The 16,073-nt window shown below is 38.5% G+C and overlaps 1 protein-coding gene across 5 annotated transcripts in view; it reads right to left on the reverse strand.

Annotated features, from left to right (window-relative positions):
* The window catches only part of LOC137299201 (zinc finger protein GLI4-like), a 120,601-nt gene that overhangs the window by 19,989 nt on the left and 84,539 nt on the right, over positions 1–16,073 (reverse strand). For all 5 annotated transcript variants that reach the window (XM_067831788.1, XM_067831785.1, XM_067831787.1 and 2 more), the window contains 5 exons: positions 6,985–7,233; positions 2,329–2,446; positions 1,230–1,405; positions 806–934; positions 62–265 (listed from right to left, as the gene is read on the reverse strand). In XM_067831788.1, the coding sequence (XP_067687889.1) occupies positions 62–265; positions 806–934; positions 1,230–1,405; positions 2,329–2,446; positions 6,985–7,233 (876 nt within the window). The remainder of the gene's footprint in view (positions 1–61; positions 266–805; positions 935–1,229; positions 1,406–2,328; positions 2,447–6,984; positions 7,234–16,073) is intronic.

A 16,073-nucleotide genomic window follows, 5' to 3' on the forward strand; every position in this document is an offset into this window, starting at 1 on the left:
AATTAATTCCCTTCACAGACATAAATTATATAACTTGGTCAATAGTTAGCGTATGTCCCACCTGCAGAGAGATGGCCATAGGAGCCACTTGCAGCACTGGAACTCCGTGAATTGTGATGCAGGAAGGGAGTCAGCTGGAGGGAGCCTTCTGAACTTCGCGTTAAACTCTGAATGTCCAGATAGTCAGAGATCGGAGATTGCGATAAAGCTCTTTTACGATTTCTTCCCCCACCGATACTAGGCCGTGGACTTGTTAGACGAGAACCTGCAAAGATAGCAGATTTTTCAGAACAAAGTTATGACCCAAAAAGATGACATAATTTCTGTTTGTAACAAACATATCAATCCTCCAATATGCCAGCTGGGGTCTGTCCCTAAGTACTGCGGCTAGCAGAAATATTTGAACACTTGGCTGGCTTGCTGTTGTGCATTTACTCCACAAACCTTCCACACTGAAATAGTCTGTGAAATTTATTAATCACTGCTAACTTAGATCCTATCAACAGTTTACGAGAATGCATAAACTTCAGTGAAATGTCTTTCTGAACAAAGAAATATCTCAGCAACAGACATTCACTTTTTGTTCAGATGTTTGAAACAGTGGGTACCAAAAGTGTATATATACTGTCAAGGGTGTTTATATTTTATTTAGTAAAAAAAATGTTTTATTGTTCATGTTTTACAAATATTTAGTACATTAGAGACAAATGAATGCATTAGAGACAAATGAATATGTCAGTATGGAGAATTAACAAGTGTGACATTGTCTTGCAGGCAGAGAGCATTTTGTGGAGGTGGAACTCACTCTCTAGAGATCCTGGCAGTGTGATGCTGCCACTTCCTGGAGTTGGGGGGATCTCTGAGAATATACTCCGCTGGCTGAAGGATGGTGGTGGGTATTCACTGAAGGACCCTGAACCGGGTAGAGGTAGACCTGAACAGACACAAACACATGTCAAAATAACATCCCATGGCCACTGTTAGGGGAAAATCGTTCACCACTCACTCACTCACCAGGTGGACTAGTCATATAATGCTGATGGGGCATGAAGCAAAACTTGTCTCATTCACTCCCATTCTCAAAAGAAAGCCATAACACGAACAGCTAATTCTGACAGGGACAGTACCACAATATTACTCACTCTTTTTCTCACTCACCGGGTAGACTAAACGTGAACAGCTGATGCTGATACTGCATAAAGCAAGATATCACTCAGTCACTCACTCACCAGGTAGACTAGCTGGGCTGAATCTTCGTCCCGAGAAGGGACTCTGGTAAAAGTTTCGTTGTAGCTGCTCCCAGTGTATACGAGACGCCAGGTGAGTGACTGTTTCCCCGCTCATAAGGTGACTTCGCATACTAAGCAATGAAATATCTGATTGGGCGGGACTGGTCGCTTGTAACCTGCAAAGGGAGATAACCATGTAACAGAATTCCACATCTAGTAAGCCTAATTCACCTGAGACACAACAGACTACACTTTTTTACACAATCTTTATCTTAACCTAATTTATTCAGCAAGAGTTATTTAAAACAAACAACATGTCAACCCTCTTGCTGAATTGCCACGGTTGTCCAGATGGGATTTCAATAAAATCACTGTTTGTTCTATGGTAAAAATAATCTGGCTGAAAAACAGTAATAAAGATATAAATACATTTTATTCTGCTCTTTTTAGACAAATGTTTCCAACACATCTTCAGCTGTATTTATAACTAATAATATTGCATCTCTGATGATCTCTTCACAACTATTTGTGGCAAGAACCACAGACTGATCAGAAACACAGATGACTCCGAAAATCATGTTTGTTCCAAAAACACCTCAAATAGCTCAAATAAATTAAAACTCAGCCCAAACACACTACAACTTTACTTATGTACCTAAATCTCACATTAAAGATCTAGAAACATTTTCCAAAAATAAGAAAACAAAAAGTGCAGTTTTTAATCAACATACGATGAAATTCCTATTAAAGGAGGAGAGATGCATATTTCTTCCCAAAGTAACATTAATGATTTTGGAAAGCTACTGACAAATATTTTAGGGCAAATGTCCTGATCAGTAGAAGAAAGAGACAGCAATGTAATCATGTGGACAACCCACACATCAATTGTCTGATTGAGATTTATATTGTATGCAGGTGATCCTCACTGCCAGTGGGTTACAGTAGGTCTTATCCTATTACCAACTGATGATAGGCATTGTGCCTTAACAGAGTGAAATATTGCTTATAATATCGATCACAGGATTGTCTGACTCAGATTGGATCATGTCCATGCGATCCTCATGTAGTTGTAACAGTGGGCTTCAAGCAAAAGTCTTACCCTGGTACAGGCTGATGATACGGACTTGCGGGCGGCCAGTGGTATCTTCCTTCCAATGTGGACACGTTGATGGGGAGGGGTGCATTTATAGGGTATGGCACGTGACTGTAGGGATATCCTGGAACAGTAATGAAAACATTAGAGCCTTGGAGGCATCCAATTTTGTATAAACATCAAGAAACTAAATCAACATCAAATGTCACAAAATCTGATTTATCATACCATACATTCCCAAATATTTGCAAAAAGTATTCCATGTAAACAGTACAAGACTCCAGTGCTCATCAGTGAGTGAGTGAGTGAGTGAGTGAGTGAGTGAGTGAGTGAGTGAGTGAGTGAGTGAGTGAGTAATTGATATGGGTTTAAAATAGCATTGCAGTTATATCACTGCATGTCAGACTAATGCAGGTCGACATCTTAAATCAATGTAGGCATCACATGTTTACTGCCTAGGATGCATTGAATAAGGTAAACCGATAATGCGTGTTACAGAGAGACAAAGATCTCATGGCAATTGATATAAACATCATTGAATGAATCACTGATTATGAAAGTCCAGATAGTAAAGAACATGTTTTATTGTTAGTGTAACAACAGGATTTAATTGTGTAATTCAATACACATTCCTATTTCAGAAGACTGATCACAATGAGAAGATGAAGGTAGGGTGGTGGATTTATATATGTCTGGAACATAACTCTTAGATACTTATTTTAAGGGTCAAGTTAGGACCTCTGCTCATCTATAAGATCAGCTTATCTAGGGTCTTTCAAAATCCTCGACCATCTTTTCATTATCACAACTTCAGCAACACGTATTCAGACAGTGTTAACACTCAGCTTCTGACATTTACCTGTCTGGTATGTAAGAGCCAGCACCCTATATCATAGAGTGATGTTAGCTTTAAGGTCATTTAAGTACAACCTAAGTAGTAATCTTCTAGCCACTATATAACATCAATCTTTACTGAGTACAACCTAGGTAGTATTCTACCAGCCATTGTACAACATCCAACTTGACTAAGTACAACCCGAGTGGTATTCTTCTGGCCACTGTCCAACATCCAACTTTACTGAGTACAACCTAGGTAGTATTCTACCAGCCATTATACAACATCCACTTTGACTAAGTACAACCTAGGTAGTATTCTTGACACCTTTATACACCATCCACCTTGACTAAGTACAACCTAGGTAATATTCTTGATGCCATTATACAACATCCATCTTCACTAAGTACAACCTAGGTAGTATTCTTGATGCCATTATACAACATCCATCTTGACTAAGTACAACCTAGGTAGTATTCTTAACACCATTATACAACATCCATCTTGACTAAGTACTTAGTATTCTTCCAGCCACTGCACAACATCCAACTTTACTGAGTACAACCCAAGTAGTATTCTTCCAGCCACTGCACAACATCCAACTTTACTGAGTACAACCAGAGTAGTATTCTTCCAGCCACTGCACAACATCCACCTTTGCTGAGTACAACCAGAGTAGTATTCTTCTAGCCACTGCACAACATCCAACTTTACTGAGTACAACCAGAGTAGTATTCTTCTAGCCACTGCACAACATCCACCTTTGCTGAGTACAACCAGAGTAGTATTATTCCAGCCACTGCAGAGCATCCACCTTTGCTGAGTAAAACCACAGTAGTATTCTTCTAGCCACTGCACAACATCCAACTTTGCTGAGTACAACCAGAGTAGTATTCTTCTAGCCACTGCACAACATCCAACTTTACTGAGTACAACCAGAGTAGTATTCTTCCAGCCACTGCACAACATCCAACTTTACTGAGTACAACCAGAGTAGTATTCTTCCAGCCACTGCACAACATCCAACTTTACTGAGTACAACCAGAGTAGTATTCTTCTAGCCACTGTACAACATCCAACTTTGCTGAGTACAACCAGAGTAGTATTCTTCCAGCCACTGCACAACATCCACCTTTGCTGAGTACAACCAGAGTAGTATTCTTCCAGCCACTGCACAACATCCAACTTTACTGAGTATAACCCAAGTAGTATTCTTCCAGCCACTGCACAACATCCAACTTTACTGAGTACAACCCAAGTAGTATTCTTCCAGCCACTGCACAACATCCAACTTTGCTGAGTACAACCAGAGTAGTATTCTTCTAGCCACTGTACAACATCCACCTTTGCTGAGTACAACCTAAGCTGCTAGTCCTGTAGTATTCTTCCAGTCACTATACAACATCCAACATTACTGAGTACAACCTAGGTAGTATTCTTGATGCCATTATACAACATCCACCTTGACCAAGTACAACATAGGTAGTATTCTTAACACCATTATACAAGATCCATCTTGACTAAGTACAACCAAGGTCATACCTACAGAACATCCAACTTACCTAGGATTCTTAAAGCCATTATACAACAAACATGCCTGGATACAACCTTGTTAGTCCTGTAGGTACTACCAAGTTTGTACTCCCTAGTTTGGCATGTCATTTGTTGTATCATGCCTTCAAGAATGGATCTATATCAAGATTTAGCCAAATCAGTTCTTGAGTTACTGCTGTGAGTCACAACTATATACAAAATGGCATCAAATGACGTATGTAGAGCATGCCAAAACATACATTATATTCGTTTTGGCAATATTTTGGCTTCAGTTATGCTTTAGTGTCATGGAAGTAGCTTTGGCATGAGTTGAAGCTTGATGGAGAAGCATATACCATCAAGAACGTGATTTTCAACTGATTAAACTGCACCCAGATAACACTTTAATGTGCAATAATGAAAATGTAAACACAAATACTTCACACTTCCGTTTAATACTCTAATAGTTTCATCATTTCAAAAATACTCCCCACTTGTTCACCGACAGTAAAGGCATGTCAACAACGACAAAGTGTAGGATAAACTGTTTATACACCTAGGGCATTACGAGACCAAGAAATGAGGTAAAGCTCAAATCAGCCATTGTTAGCAGATCTGAAACACTTGCACTGTTTCACTGTGGGCATATTGTCAGTCATAACAAGGGTTTCCCTAATCTCAGGAAACTCCAGGCATAACAGGCACTTATCATCAAATTGTTAGGGAATAATAACAATATTCAAATGCAGTGTTCACCTGAGGCCATATGGATTTTCTTGTGAGCTGGCATTAACAGAATTATATCCAAGTTTCAGCAACATGTCAAGGCAGTATGTTGGGCAGTTAATAACTAAGTCATTAGGATACTACAAGTGCTAATATCATATACATAAATCAAGCACTTACTACACATTTCCATACTTGTTCATTATGTACTAGATGAAGATCCATTTTCTTAAAATAAGGCCTTAATCTGGGACTTGGTTATGTATGAATTTCAAAGTGATTTTTGATTCAAATTCTATTGGTCATTAGGACTACTTGAACAGTTTTTAGTTGATAGACTTGCTTCAGTCCAGAATAGACGACAGGAAAAAGTGGACACATTCACAGATCCACAGGTAATCTCTGAGACATGATTGTTCAAACATCCAAGATACACAAAGTTTATAATTATCCAGGACATGTATGAGTACTTTCTTAAAGACTTCACATCATGATAAACCATGCACATACATGCAGAGATCTGGAATATTCCCATGCCTTTTCATAAACACAGACCATCACTTATCCTGGTGGCATTCATAATATTAGTTCTTCCAGGAACAAGTTGGTCTAAACATTCCCACAGACATCAGTTCAGTTTACAAGATGCATGTAGCAGTTGACATTTCTGACTGGAGATTTCTCTTCCAGCAAGTACTGTGGACACACTGCTGGGTTGAAGACATGACACACATGCGTGGTGCATGTGTAAGTCAGGCACCTTGCAAGCAGCTCTGGACCCATCAACATTTTGAGGACGTTTTGAGTACTTCATTCTCCGCTTTGGAAACTGATTTTAAAACTTCAGATGGTGAAACCTGTTTTAATGCTTGACCTAGGTCAAACTGATATTAATACTTGACTTGAAATTCATTCTTTACTATTGAGAATGATTTGTATACTTGAAACGGTGGAATGGATTATAATACTTTAACGTGGAAAGCGATTGAAACATTTGATTAAGGCAACTGTGAGAACCTTGCCTATATCATTCTCTTTATTTACGGAGTAAAGTTTTCCACAGGCATTTAGAAGTTGGACAAACATGAATACAATAAATACATGGTACATTTTGATGGATAAAAACATGGGTTTTTATTTATACAATGTTTCGGAGCTAATTCTTGCTAACGTTTTATGAACAAAAATATGTATGACTGTTGTATAGTAGGTTCCACCTAGTCACCCAGTGTTGGCATGTGGAGCCTTCTTGGGGTTCCCTGACAATGAATAATTGTTGTACAACAGGTACCAGCTCGTCACTCAGTGTTGGCACTGAAAACTTAGTAGGTTCTAGGTACCCTGTCATTATGCACCTGTTTTTTTCCCAGTTAGCATCGACTCACTACTGAACACCAATTTTAGCATTATCTTACACAACAACAAACTGTCCAAATTTACCCTCAAATTGATTTACGTGTTGTTAAAATCTATTCCCCCAGATGTCATGAATTATAACTGTATGTCTGAAACAGACATGTCACGACATGAAAGTCATGAATATGTGATATGTAACCATGGCCACCTACCATAGGGTGAATCAACTAGTCCATTCCGGGGATCCACATAGGGTGGTATTCCTCCAATATATGGCGGTATCCGGGGTTCTACATTGGGGGGAGGCAAGGGTGTGGGTCCTACTCCACGGTCGACAGTCTCCACCGATTGCGACTTGGCCCTGCTAGGGTCCGAAGTGGTCGGCTCCTCATCAACACGAGTGATATGACTGCTTGGGGGACGACTCACCCCGGTACCTCGGCGAATTTTCTGTGAATTTTCTGCAAATAAAAGAGTCAATTTGAAACAAAGATTCCATAAATGGTGATTCTTCTTCAACCTGTGTGTCAGATAGCCTGATTAAGACATCTGTTCTATTACTCTTTGATTCAACTGCCCAGACATTCACAATGCTTGAAATGTTTCTAACAATGGATATCACATGAGTTCAGAATAATGAGCCATTTATTTGTTAACAGGAAAACTCCAGGATTATTAAAAGGCTTTAGATTAAAATGTCAATGCAAGAGAATAACCTCTGAATAATCCAATTAACCAAGTTTCATTGGATATAATTAATGACTGAAAATCAGCACTGACACCAGGTGCTGATGAAACAAGCATGCTCTGCCCTCCTGCTGAACCAGTCACATGAACTGGACAAAAAGTATGTGTCTGAAGCCTAACACAAAAGTGATAGCAAATTATGCTCAAGAGTGCTCTCATTTAAGTCACTTTTATCAAAATCATATCAAGGACACCAGAAATGGACTTCACACATTGTCCCCATGTGGAGAACCAACCCCAGGTCTTTGACATGATGATAATGATGATGATGATGATGATGATGATGATGATGATGATGATGATGATGATGACTCGAAAGTAACTCATTGCAAAGACATAGAGACAGAGAAACACATTCAGCCTGGATTAGAAGTGTCTCACGTCTGACAACCAGATACCTGTTACCTCTTATTCACTTATCTCAGACACATTCTACAACTGTACATCTATTTTTTAACATTGCATCTATGTGCCACAAACACACATGGTTAAGGGAGTCAGCAAAACCAGGCCATAAGGCATCACATTTGAATGACACCACCACGTGCAAAATGGCTTACAACAATATCAGATATCTATAATGCAATACAATATCAGATGTAAAACAATCTTCCATATATACCTGTATGTCTCCACCTGCAGGTGAGAATCCCAATCTGACACCAGTGAGCAAAACAGCACCCTACATATCGGAAATACTTTAGGCTTGGAATTTGGGCTCTTCTGGTCCAGTGCATTGCACATCATGCATTTTATTGAAATTCTTTATTTACAGATATCAAACTGAATCAAATATTTTTCCGGCCTGGTTGCCAGAATTCAGTCATCCAACAATAAGAAAGGTGATGGCCAACAGTGTGAGTCAGAGACACAGGAGGGGCCCCATCACTACACCTGGATATAGTTAATATGTCCATAAAACCTTTCTCACAACTATAATACTTACCAGTATGCAACTAAAAATCCAATCTGCAGGTAACAATATGTATGGGTGTGCCCAACAGATGTGATTTAAAATACTTATTCTTAGCAGACACGAGAAGAAGATATTTTTTTAATAACAATTGCTCTTGGTGATCACCAGATCCTCAGTGTTGTTCCTTGTGTTGTGTTATACACAGATGAATAATGGATTTGTTATGAATAAACCTCCACAGTTAATGCATTTGAAAATACAATTGCAGGTGTTCATACACAAAGCTGAGTTTATTCCAATTCAATTTAGTGACAGTTTTATGCATAAGCGGAAAATGAATCATTCAAGATATTTTACAAATCATTCTTGGTTAAAACATGAGGAAGGCTGCTGTTGATTTTGTCAGCAATTAAAAACAAGAGTCATCAGAAGTTCCCATATCTCCCCAGCCCCAAAATATGTGAAGAACAAATCAACTGACAGTTATTAGAATCTTAAATTCTCATTCTCAATTTCAGTTTATGAAATGGAAGACAAATCTGAGAGAATAAAGGAATGTTTGCATACAATCAACATGAAAGCAGAAACAGTATTGTTTCTTAAATGTGTTTCTTTAATGTGTTTTTTCAATGTGTTTCCTTAATGATGTAGCTGACTATCAAATGTGTCACTGCCACCTTCCTCAATTATTAGCTAGCCACGTTACCTTGAGCAGTAGATACCTACAGGCTCTATGGCAGCAGAGAAATGGTGGTATTCACAGTAGAACAACTTATGGTTTAAAATACTTGTTTTTAGCCAATACAAGAGCAGTTGGCACCTAGTAGTATAAGTTAATGTGTGTGTGTGTGAGTTTTAAATGATAAATGGAAAGAAGACTGCATGGAAAGATGAACAGATGGATGAACGTTTCACCTCCCTACTCGACAGATACACACAGTGACCCTATACATAATTTCAGGCGTTCCAGGACTCCGGTCCATCTGAAGTGTGTTCCTCACACCTGACTGCACCACACCTGTACCCACAGCCCCTCAAACCCACACACAGCTCCACCTTTCCAACTAGTCCTTGTAGCGTGAAATTTAATGTCCTGAAAACTACCCCTCTGCAAAAGTTGATGATCAAGACATGTTCTCCCTGAAAACAGTTGTAGAGTGGATATTGATATTAATGCACTACTATAATGAGAATCGGATATGGATCCCCCAACAACAGTTGTAGAGGTATTGTCTTAGCATGACGGTAAGTAAGTCACAAGGATAAGCCCTCAGTAATAAGCATGTCTGGCTGAAATTTGGGATTAAGGTCTTGCCCTTTTTATTCAGATCAGTGGTTGCTAACCCTGACCTACCACACAGCTGTGTCTAGTTCACTCCCACCCTGCCAGGAAGAAGATGTGTCAAGGGTGAAATCACAGGTTGTGGGGAGTTAAATGACCGACCACCGACACAATAACTGCTTCCTATTGTGAGGACTATTGTGGAAAAACTTTGGAGTCCTACCCTGCCTGGTCAGCTTGTAACCTGACACCCTGGATTGTGCACGGACATCTTCGACATTGTTCCCAGAATTCCAGAGTATTGTCTGACAAACAGTGACATACCATCACCCTGTCGCAGGACTCAGTACTCCAACCTAGTATACACCAGGGCAGATTAGCACCCCCTTGCTGAGAAATCATCCCTGCCTTTTCACTGTGAAGACAATCTGAGTCTCCTCAGACACCAAATTACTCTAATTTGAGCCATGTAGAGAGACCAGGTAAACATGCAACTCTTTGTGTACAAACCTGAGTGAGTAGTGTAAGTCTCCGAAATAACTAGACATGTCCTTTATGAAGATCATGACCAATTTGGAGATTATAGCAGACTATTAAATACACCAGTTTGTCAAAAGCCATTGGACCAGGGTATATAGAATGAAAAGCAAAACCTGATCTGACAAAAGGGCAGGTCTGTAATGGTCTTCCTGTGACACTATTGATAAACTCATAAACGAAGAAAAAAAAAATGAATAATAAGTATGACTCTATATGTGTCACATTTCCAACAAACATAGCAAAATATCATTATAGAATCTGGACATAAAAATGGTTATCAACATCATCTCTTGAAAAACAGTATGAAGTCTTGATTCAGTCTTTTATCCAGCAAGATACTGTATTTGGAAAATAGTATAAAGTCTTAACTCAGCCTACCAGCCTGTAACATCCATGTTTGCAAAACAATATGACGTGTAACTCTTTAACTTCAAAGAACAATATCACCATTTGAAAAACAGTATGATGTGTCACTTAAACCTTTCAATCTGCAGTGTCAACATTTGGGAAACAATATTGAATATTGACCCTCTTTCAAAAAATAATCTTACCATTAAGAAAATAACATAAAATATTACCTTGCTCTTTCAACCAACTAGCTCAGTCACTCAGTTCACGCTATCAATTAAAGCAAAGAAAGTAAGCTAAACCCTTTTTAAAATAAGATCTAATCATCTTCTCCCAGCATGTAAACTACACCCTGGGTCTGTTCATCAACTCTAACAGCTACCTGCAACATTCTAGGCCTGCATACTGTTCCAGGAAGGGGAAACAACCCAGTGTGAACATATGTCCCCTTGATGTACACTCCACCCATTCTATAGACTAGGGATACCTGGTATTTGTCTTGCTGTAACACATGGTTGGGACATGGCCAAGACGACATGTTCCTCAATACTTCCATTTACTGTACAGTCTCCATGAAAGACCGGCATGCAAATGTCATCCATTTACCAGCTTTCTGCGTCGTAAACCTACACCATTTCTGTTAATTAGAAAACTGTATTTATTTTCTTTGGTGAGTGAGTGAGTGAGTGAGTGAGTGAGTGAGTGAGTGAGTGAGTGAGTGAGTGAGTGAGTGAGTGAGTGAGATTTTATGCAATTTTGGTTTGTTGTGTATCGCCACATTCCACAATAGGGCTATATTGCAAAGTCTGGTGAATAATAAAGTCTGATCAACATCATGAACATCAGTCTAGGCATTTGGGAACTGATAACATCTGTTTACCATGTTGGTGAGCCTGACCATCCGATCATGTTGGTCACCTCTTATGACAAGCACAGGTTTCTGAAGACTCATTCTAACCTTCATCTTCATGGTTTATGATTTTTTTGACAATATTCCAGCAACATCACAGCAGTAAATACCAAAAATGTTCCCATGTAGAGACTAGAGCACTGATTTTCAGCATCAAACAAACACTTTACAATCAGGTTATTCCGTAACCTCCTATGATACAGGTAGCTGGCCGACCATAAAAAAGTAAAATTATTAAATCCATTTCAGTAGTTATATATATTTAATTATCGCATATTTATATGTTTACTGATATGAGTACTCAGAGAGGGTGTGAATGTATTAGAAAATGTACAATATGCATATTTTCGAGAGTGGGTATCTGTATTGGAGATCATACAGTTTATCATCCCAAACTGTGTTCTACAAGAGACATTATCTGTGTGAGATCATATGGTATCTCCTAGGAGATATTGTTTTGAGAGCAGATTTTGTACAATGCCCTGGAAATGCTATACCATCAAGAACTTGATGATGTGACAATGCTATGATATTACTGCACTGCAAGTCTAATGGTAGGACAGTGTTGAATCCCATGGATCACTTGACAAGCCTAGGATATATGTAACTTTACCAAGTCGTGTTGGTATAGTTGATGTTTGTAGACACTTGGGTGAGATTCTCTATATATGTATCTACTGGATATGTGTCTGTATTTGAGACAGTACAGTATTGCTTTTTACTAGAGGAAGTGTGCCCACGTTGGAGGCTGTACAGTAATAATATGTGTATTACTAAAAAGGGTGTGCATGAAATGGTGACAGTACGGTATGTGTATTACTAGAGTGTGTGCGCTTGTATTGAAGACAGTACGGTATGTGAGTCAGCAATGATAAGATTAAAGCTGATGCTGATACATCTTTTTTCCATTACTGATCCAGATTGACAAATGATTCGCACTTCCTCCTCCGAATTTATAATTGCATCAAATGAATATACAAAACATTTCCGGCTACTTCCTCCCGGCCCACAATTCCTTACCATCTAGTAACCCAATCTATCAAAGATTGGAATGTAAACCAGAGAATCGCCTCAGAAAACTCTGGGAAATGGTTCCAGTGGCAGTTTGGAGGAGCTAGAATTCTAATCTTGGAAACAGGCAGCATTCAGCTGAGGAGGCTTGTGGTGTATTTACACACATCCACCGTAATTATGCATCGTTTCTGGGTCATCCACAAAAAGTTGTACAAACAAGAATAGTGTTTGAAAATTGCCATAAATATACATACAATGTGTAAACTGTCACCTTTGAGCATGATTTTTGTACAATTATTCTCTGTAGAGACATACACTATACACACTTTCCAGGGCATTCCCAAACGTGTTACACCATGGTTCCAGTTGAGGAATTATGCACATTTTTTAGTTAAGTTCCAGAAACATGATTCTATGTTATATTTTTTCAAGATGTGAAACTTTCTACATCGGATTCTTCTGTTCTAACACTGAACACTATTTCAGTGCTCATGCTGACCTCATAGCACTAAAAAGCCAAACTGATTTTTTTTTCAGATGAAAGGCACTTTTTTCTTTCTTTAGCTGTAAGCAAAAACACAAGATTTAAAAACTGTTAAGGCTTCATAAAAGAATTTCAGTAGCATTCAGTAATGTGCCAACACCTTCCACATCTGTAGAGAGAGCCCCATATTCATGGTAATAAGATAAATGCCTACAGTGTGGTTATATATTCAGTTGGAACATTCACTCAACAGCCCCACAGCCTTCTGTAAATGTTCAGATCTAGCATGACAACCAATGACTGACATCATCACAAAGAAGTAATCCACACTGTGTGTGTTCAGTTCTATAAACTGTGGCCATCCAGTCCACATTCATGCATTAAGACCATCCGATTCTCATTTCCATCAATAGAGGATGAAGCGTATGTCCACCCAAACTCTTATCGACTTCCGTCAAGTCACTTGAATTAGTTAGCAGTCACGGGATACCTTCATACATTCATTTCTGAATGGCTAAAAATCACTATTCCATTGATAACTGAATATAGAGATACAAACCTATATAAAGAGTGGCATATATTCATATACGCCAACATTGGGTAGGATGTAATAGGATTTGTACATATTACATTCAGTATGGGATTATATATTTCATCTGCGGTATATATTTCTTATACAGGAATATATGGTGGTATATATTTCATATGCATTCACGAATCCTCTGGAAAGTCTTGTACTATTGAGGGGTTATGCTCACTGGTCTACAAGTCCGGTAGGTCTGTGCACACAAGTCTCAATGTAAGGACACACAGGGTAAAGAATGTATGTTGGAAGGACGAAGTGTCACATCAACATGTTCCAACAGGTCAAAGAAATAGAAAGATGATGAATGGTTCTGCATTGATGCAAACTAAAGGAAACAAACAAACTGACCCTTTCTGGACAAAGATGCTACTGAACCCATGAACCACTCTATGAGACATTAATCTTTCAGGTTTCACATGAAAGCCTAGAATGGGCAACCCATATCCCATTGTCTATATTTCCAAGAACAAGATATGCTATGTCAGTTCCATGTCTAGTGCAGTGTTGCAAGCCCCAGATATCATTACATGGTAGGTATTTACCTACATCCCACAGTAGGTTATATTAGTGTTTCCCAAGCAGCTGGAGGACTTCAGGCTGTAAGACATCTGCCCAGGAACATCAGTTTCCAAGTGAAAGAGAACTCTTCAGAGTAGGAGATAGAAATCTGCTCTAGTCAGACCAAGAGAGTATCAACAAAGTTTGAAGTCTGGCAGGATAGGCAGTCCAGTTCTGAGAGATTAGCTGGAGAATGGAGTCTACTTGTGGAATTCCACATGATTCATGACATTATCTACCCTTATATTTACATAGCTCACTGAAAGCCCCACTGATACTTGAAACAGTCGCCAGGGGCAACAGCCCAGTCTTCAACTCCTTCAAGATGGCGGCCTGAAGGATGCTGAGAGGAAGGATGCTTGCAAGTTGGGAATGAAAAACAAACATGTTTCGAAAACACATGAGCATATGGGTGTTTTGATTCTGGTTTTATGCTGCTGAAAACCAATAAACTAACCGACCTGTGACACTTTTACATAGAAATGTACCAGTATTTGTCATATTCAAAACTTATCATGGTCACGTTCATTTTCATTAGGGCAGCTGTAACAATACTGAAGCAAGGGAACTAATTTTCAAAAAGAATAAAACATTTGTTCCAGATCTTGCTTCCTTATCAAAAGTAAAGGAAATGTCACACTCAGTTGATTTTATCATTTTCTCAGACATACTTCAAGCAGAATAACCAAAGTAAACCTGACAATATAAATATTCGTATAATCCTGTAACTCATAAAACATATCAAAACTTTCGTATAAATATTTACAGTTTTGAACCTTCAAGATGACAAAGATGAGAAGCAAAATAAGAGTCTAAAACAGTGCAAAATATTCATTATAAAATTGCCACATCAGCACATCACTACTGTGGTAATACAGAAATTACCTTATTATTTCAAAATAATCTGATTGGTTGCTTCAGGAGCCATACATTCAGAGATAAGATATGCAGATGTTACAACCCTAAACCTTCACCCATACAAAACTGACAACATCAAGCCAGCACACCTTTCATTTAAGCTTATAACAATGAGCAAATATTCTCTACTTGGACCTAACAAGCAAACATAAAACTCTGCCTGTTAATTCAATGAAGGGTGTTAACAGGCACACTTCAAGATGATATTATTTCGGCAATTCAGAACTGGATGCAATCGTCACAAAATGGCCTTCATGTCAGGATCTACTTCAGGAAATTGGGTGTGTGGAGGACAACAAAAATCTTATTTTCCTAATGTACCCAAGGACAGTTGGGGCAGGTGAGAGTTGTAGCATCGGAGAAAATGACACTGTATCTTTAATACAAACACTCCCAATGTTCGTGAGCACATATGACTTGTATGTTTAATGTGACCTGTTCTATATGAGCCGTGTGTCAAGCCGTACAAGCCTGGCGTCTGTACCAAGACGTTTGGTGGTACATGTCACTCCTGTATTCATCCTTAATAAATGTGTGGATTTAGATCACAATAAATTATCTATTAGATTTCTATCTAAATCATAAAAAATGTGCAGTTTTTCATACACATATTTTATTAACAAACTGCGATTCAATGTGAAGCATGAATGTAGTTTTGATTATCAGGATGGTGTATTTCATCAGGAAAGGTACAAATTAATTCTAATTTTAGGTACATATGGGTTTGACATGATGTGAGGGAGACAGGGATATAATTTATACAAGAAGTAATTTATTGCAACATTACATATTTTGATCAGCAATCTAAGTTACAGGTATCAGAATTTAACCTTATTCTAAAAATTTCCAAATGAAACATAAATTTATAAGCATTGATAATGAGGCCTATCTTCAAATACTATTTTCCTAAGTCTTCAATACAATCAAAAAAAAAGAGAAATCTGTGATACAAAATTAGACACGATGGACAGAAAAAAGGTGGTGCTTAATATTTAGTA

Source organism: Haliotis asinina, chromosome 10, assembly GCF_037392515.1.
Source record: "Haliotis asinina isolate JCU_RB_2024 chromosome 10, JCU_Hal_asi_v2, whole genome shotgun sequence".
Taxonomy (NCBI): Eukaryota; Metazoa; Mollusca; class Gastropoda; order Lepetellida; family Haliotidae; genus Haliotis; species Haliotis asinina.